This window comes from Limulus polyphemus, unplaced genomic scaffold (assembly GCF_000517525.1).
Source record: "Limulus polyphemus unplaced genomic scaffold, Limulus_polyphemus-2.1.2 Scaffold3208, whole genome shotgun sequence".
Lineage (NCBI taxonomy): Eukaryota > Metazoa > Arthropoda > Merostomata > Xiphosura > Limulidae > Limulus > Limulus polyphemus.
The window spans coordinates 43131-48844 of record NW_013668818.1 but is presented as its reverse complement, the minus strand read 5'-3'; the positions used below and the strand labels follow the sequence as shown (position 1 = coordinate 48844).

Below are 5714 nucleotides of genomic sequence, written 5' to 3'. Positions count from 1 at the left end.
AAGAAGATATATCCTATAGCTTTATTCCATCACTACGACAGTTACTCAATAAGAAGATATATCCTATAGCTTTATTCCATCACTACGACAATTACTCAATAAGAAGATATATCTTATACCTTTATTCCATCACTACGACAGTTACTCAATAAGAAGATATATCCTATAGTTTTATTCCTTCACTACGACAGTTACTCAATAAGATATATCCGGAATAAAGCTATAATCACTACGACAGTTACTCAATAAGAAGATATATCCTATAGTTTTATTCCATCACTACGACAGTTACTCAATAAGAAGATATATCCTATACTTTTATTCCATCACTCAATAAATTGTAGAACTTATTTAGCATTTGCTCTAATTTACTTAAAATTATCATTAATTCTAAAAATCTTTGAATGTTTTTTTTATTTACAGGCTTGTTTGTTTAAAGTAATCATTTTATTTCTATAAAATTTGATCTGACTGGAGATAATTTCACCTTTAATTAATGGTTTCAATACTCAAAACATTCGGCCAAACAACGACACCTATGGCTCAAACGTGTAACGTATAATCAACAAATATTAGTGTTAAGAGAAAGAAAGAACCAGTTTCAATTTGTCACAAAATAATATTCTAAAACACCACAGTTGACGAATTTAAATTCTGTCATAAATCCGTATCTCATCTATTTATTCTGTATTTTCCGTTTTAGCGTCCAAAAATATTCGTTTTAAGAAGCCAATAATCTCATTTTGCTCACCAACTCGGAAAACGTACAGTATATGAATATTTTCACATATTCCTGGAGATAATGATGTGCCAGATATAATCATAACGTTATTAATCATTAAAGAAAACAGCTATAGATTATTTAATTTTCTTACACTGAGTTTGATCTTACTAAATCCCAAGCTTTGTTTTCGGAAGGGAGATGTACGAGTTGTCAATATATTGTAGTATCTGGTGTTCATACCTTTTTCATTGTTAGATCAAAAATTCTCAACTGTAGCTACAATTTAAAGATTAATGTAGGTAGGGCACTAAAAGCCTGTACATGCAAGTCTTGTTTGTTTGTAGTTTAAGCACAAAGCTACACAATGGGTTATCTGTGCTCTCCCTGATTTCTAGCGTTGTGAGTCCACAGACATGCCGCTGTGCCACTGGGGTGGAGGGTTGAATTTCGCACAAAGCTACACGAGGGCTATCTGCGCTAGCCGTCCCTAATTTAGCAGTAAAAGACTAGAGGGAAAGCAGCTAGTCATCACCGCCAACTCTTGAGCTACTCTCTTACCAACGAATAGTGGGATTGACCGTCATATAATAATGCCGCACACGAGAACCCTAACCACCTGGGGGGGGGGGGCACTCCAATGGATTACTCTTTTCTATACACTCACTGAGCTAACCTCAAACTATTTATGTCCTGTTTGCTTTAGGTCTGGAATGACTGTAACATGACTTAGTTGTTTCTTTCAGGAGTAACATATTTCATGTAATTTTAGAGTAACCTATCTCTATCTCATTTAAAGTTATCCTTATGAATATACACATGTAAGAAAACCTTATTAGCCTGTAATTGGCTCTATGAAATTTAACATTTAGCACTAATATTTATTACCATTCTTTTAGCTAAGCATTGAATAAGAAAGAAAAAAATCATGTGATGATATTGAATACCAGTATTTTAAGCCTTTTTTTTATTTCGTTAAATGGTTTGTTTGTTGTTTAACACAAAGCTAAGCAATGGGCTATCTATGCTCTACCCACTGCTGGTATCGAAACCCATCATAAGTAAGGGTGGCACCAGCATATTCCTGGTGAGGGGTCTGTGGTGGGCTAAACAAATAAACCAAAATGGCTACTCTCAACATCTTGTGGGCACACATATTGTACTATTTATGAAGTGAACCAGCTTTAACATTAAGCATTGTTCATTGTGTGTGGTGGGCTACAGTGAAGGCTAAGGCACATTTTGGGGTAGTTTCAGCCACAACAAATCCCCCTTACTGCCATCCCTGATTATAAGCCCTCAGACTTTTTGTTGAGCCATCAGGGAAAGCTCTCTATGTGTAAATAATAATGTATTACATCTTGTCTTCTGACCACCTGAATACAAGAGTTACTTTCTTAACTTTTCAAATATATGGCAGATATAGTGTGGCTGACATATTAAATTGTTTACTTTTACTCACAAGTTGTTACAACAAAATTGTGTGTTATTATACAAAAATGTACAAACAGACACCTCTTTGTCATTACTCCTAATTAGTTATTGAATAAATAATAGAGACAGGTTGTTAGTTGTTGTTGTCAATTTTTTTATGGCAAAGCTACATAATGGGCTATCTATACTCTGTCCACCAAAGGGAATCAAACACTGGATTTTAGCATTGTAAGTGTAGAGAATTACCACTGATCACTGGGGGACAACAGCAAAAGGATTGGCATTCTTAAAATAATGGCTCTCTAATACAAGTTTCACAGATGTTAGTGAAACTGTTCGAAAATGTTTCGAGATTAAAACGTAAACAGCCAAAATGACGATTTTTTAAAGCCTTTTAATGATTTAAACTTACAAAATTACAACTGGCTTTTGCTTTGATAACATCTGAATGAAAATAATTTTTAGCCCATTATGGAATATTCTGATTCAAACAACAGAGTGATCTTAGTAAAAGAATATATATACTTTCTGCCTTAGATAAAACAGAAATTTTTAAAGTTCAACTGGGCAATATTTTATGTACAGAAGTTCTCAAAAAATAAGTGTATCACTTAGGTTGGTACTGAATAATAAAATAAATGGAAATGAGTAACAAGTGGAATAAAAACCTAAAACAGATTTAAGCTCTTTAAAAGTTGGACCACTTTAATTCAGTTTGTTTTAATGTAAAACAGCACACTGGACTATCTTGCACTCTGTTTACCACGGGTCACCAAATCCAGGTTAAAGCATTATAAGCCCGTAAACTTACCACTGACACATCAGAGAATAAAAATTGGACAAAAGGAAGATATTTAATTCCTCTTGGCTTCTCCATGTATGTTGCTTTAAAAATTGTACAGAAGAAATGGTTTTAATTTTTTTTTATATACATTCTCACGCACATTAGTTTCAAACATGCCTCATTGATACCTGATAAAAAGTATTTATTCTATGAGTATTATTGGACCAACATATACTAAAACATTACAGGTTCAAACAAGCTACATAGAAGGGTATTTTGAATATGATAATATGGAAAGTTGAAATCCATACTTTATACTTCAACTACTATGTTAAAGAAAAAACTACCACAAAATATGGTAAATCAGAGAGCAATTGTCTCTTCTTACCTTCCTAACTTCAATCATCAACATCAGCACTTGAGTTACTGTTTTAAGTTTTTACTTGTAAGTCATTAATTCTAAGTGTAATATGCATACAAATTTACAAACAAGAAGTAGTTAATAAAATATCCATGCTACCGTCACTCGCAATGAATCAAGTTTTTAAAGGATTTCACTTGCTATTTGCTGCCAGCTTTTATTCTCCCCCCTCATAAAACAAACAAAACAAAATTGAAAAGAAAAAATGATTAAAACAAACATGTGCATTTGTAATTTATATATTTAGCTTAATGAGTTACAGATCAGACTTTACTTTGTAGTATAATGTTGATAAATACACATATTTAGTTAACACATACACAAATAACAATCAGTACTTTGGTCTTTTCACACTTTATTTAAAAAAAACTTAAAAAGGTAACACTGTAATCATTTGATAAGTACATACAGTGCATCAGAAAATAACTGAAGTTCATAATAAAATTGTTAAGGTATTTTTTGCATGTTACGTCTACAATACTGCACCAAAATTAGGTTTGAATACATATACCCTGTGGTTATTAAATTATATATATATATATATGTTTGAAAAACAAGGTTATCCTTTACTAAATTCATATCAAAAGAACTACCTATACATAGCAGTGTTTATTAAGAAATACATAGTTCTAAATCATGTTTTTTATCACAGCTGGCCACTTTACATGTTTATATTTTCTAGAAATGTCTGTTTCATCACAGCTGGTCATTTTACATGTTCACATCTTCCAAAAATGTTTGTTTCATCATAGCTGGTTATTTTACATGTTCATCACTTCCAAAAATGTTTGTTTCATCACAGCTGGTCATTTTACATGTTCACATCTTCCAAAAATGTTTGTTTCTTCACATCTGGTCATTTTGCATGTTGACATCTTCAGGAAAAGTAAATGATGTAAACTTAAAATAAAAGGCACCTTATTCTTATGAACGTCAGTCTTAGAGTTTAATGAACAAGTGAGTGTAGTTTTTAACTGAGCAGTAGAAGTGTCTTTTAAACACTACAGTTACAAATCTCTCTAGACTTAGTTGGAAATCCTAGTTTATATGTTGAATATTACCACACACTTCTTCTGCACCTACTATATTTAGAAATAGCTAATTTCATGTTTATCATACGGTAAGTATACGCAGCTCTTTAATCTACGACATAGCTTGGTTATTAAAGTTGAAAATCTACCTTAAATGTTATTAATCTCCAAGCTTTACAAATTTTGCCCTATTTTTACAACTATTTTCCAAAAGTCAAACCAATCCTTGTAAGTTATCAAGGCTTAAGGGCAAGGGAAAGGTAATCTGTTCTTCCGAGCAAGTTGAGTTTGAACTATAAACACCTTCTTCATCATGCTGCATTTCTTATACAGTCGGAAATATTTTTGCTAAACTATGTTAATCTGTTATCGTATTAAACAAATTCAGTTGCTGAGCTGCCACATGTGAAGACAGCTAGTTACCATGAAGGTTCACTCAGAGTATGCAGTTAGCATAAAGTGACAATTTAAGTATATAAGAAAACCATATATTGTAAACAAAAAGTACAAATAACATGCATGGCTGTAGGAAGCAGTAAGGCCAGTCAAGCCATGGCCTGACCAGTTTTTAATGGCATGTGTACTTATGCATCAAACTTGCTTCTTTTAATTCAATACATTACATTGCGTGTACGCAGTTTTTGTAGTTAAAATGGCTCAAGATTCAATTTCACAGCATTACCTTTTCAAACTTTTCTGAGGGGCATGCCCCCCCCCCCCCCCTAGAAATGGCAAATGTGACAATGGCCTGACCACACAAAAATTGCTTCCTACGGCAATGAGATGCATTATAACACAATCTTCAAAGAAATATTTAACTTTAACTCAGATTTGACAAGTTTGAGCTCAGGAATATAACCCACCACAATATTATCTATGTTGACTCTCACTTTGAGTCTACAGGAGGTCCAAATCTTTCTAGTGTCTTGATAACCAAGATCAGCAGGTCAAAGAAGGAGTTTACACTTACTCTCAGCTGCCGAGCTTCTTTTGCAACAATTTTTCTGCAACACAATGAGGAGAAATGTTTATCAATAAATATCCATGGTACTTAAAAGTTTCCATTTTAATATAAATATTTGTATTTTCCTTCTCACACCATCTGTATTCTGGTCTTTATATACTGAAAACAGGATCTAATATTTACAAATATTAACTGCCATATTTTTCAGAATATAAGACGCACCCTTATTTTGCAGACAAAGTTTTGGGGGAAAAACTTTACTATTCTAACTTTACTAACTCCATTACTATAATTTATTTTTTATTATTTAGGGAACATTATAAATAGTTATGTTTTTGAAAGAAAAAAAAACTCCTATT

General features: G+C 32.5%; 1 protein-coding gene across 1 annotated transcript in view; it reads right to left on the bottom strand.

The window, feature by feature from the left end:
* Positions 1 to 5255: 5255 nt before the first annotated feature.
* The window catches only part of LOC106468900 (EKC/KEOPS complex subunit LAGE3-like), a 6442-nt gene continuing 5983 nt past the window's right edge, over positions 5256 to 5714 (bottom strand). The window contains exon 3 of the mRNA XM_022397263.1: positions 5256 to 5395. Coding sequence (XP_022252971.1) covers positions 5278 to 5395 — 118 coding nt within the window. The 3' untranslated portion in view covers positions 5256 to 5277. The remainder of the gene's footprint in view (positions 5396 to 5714) is intronic.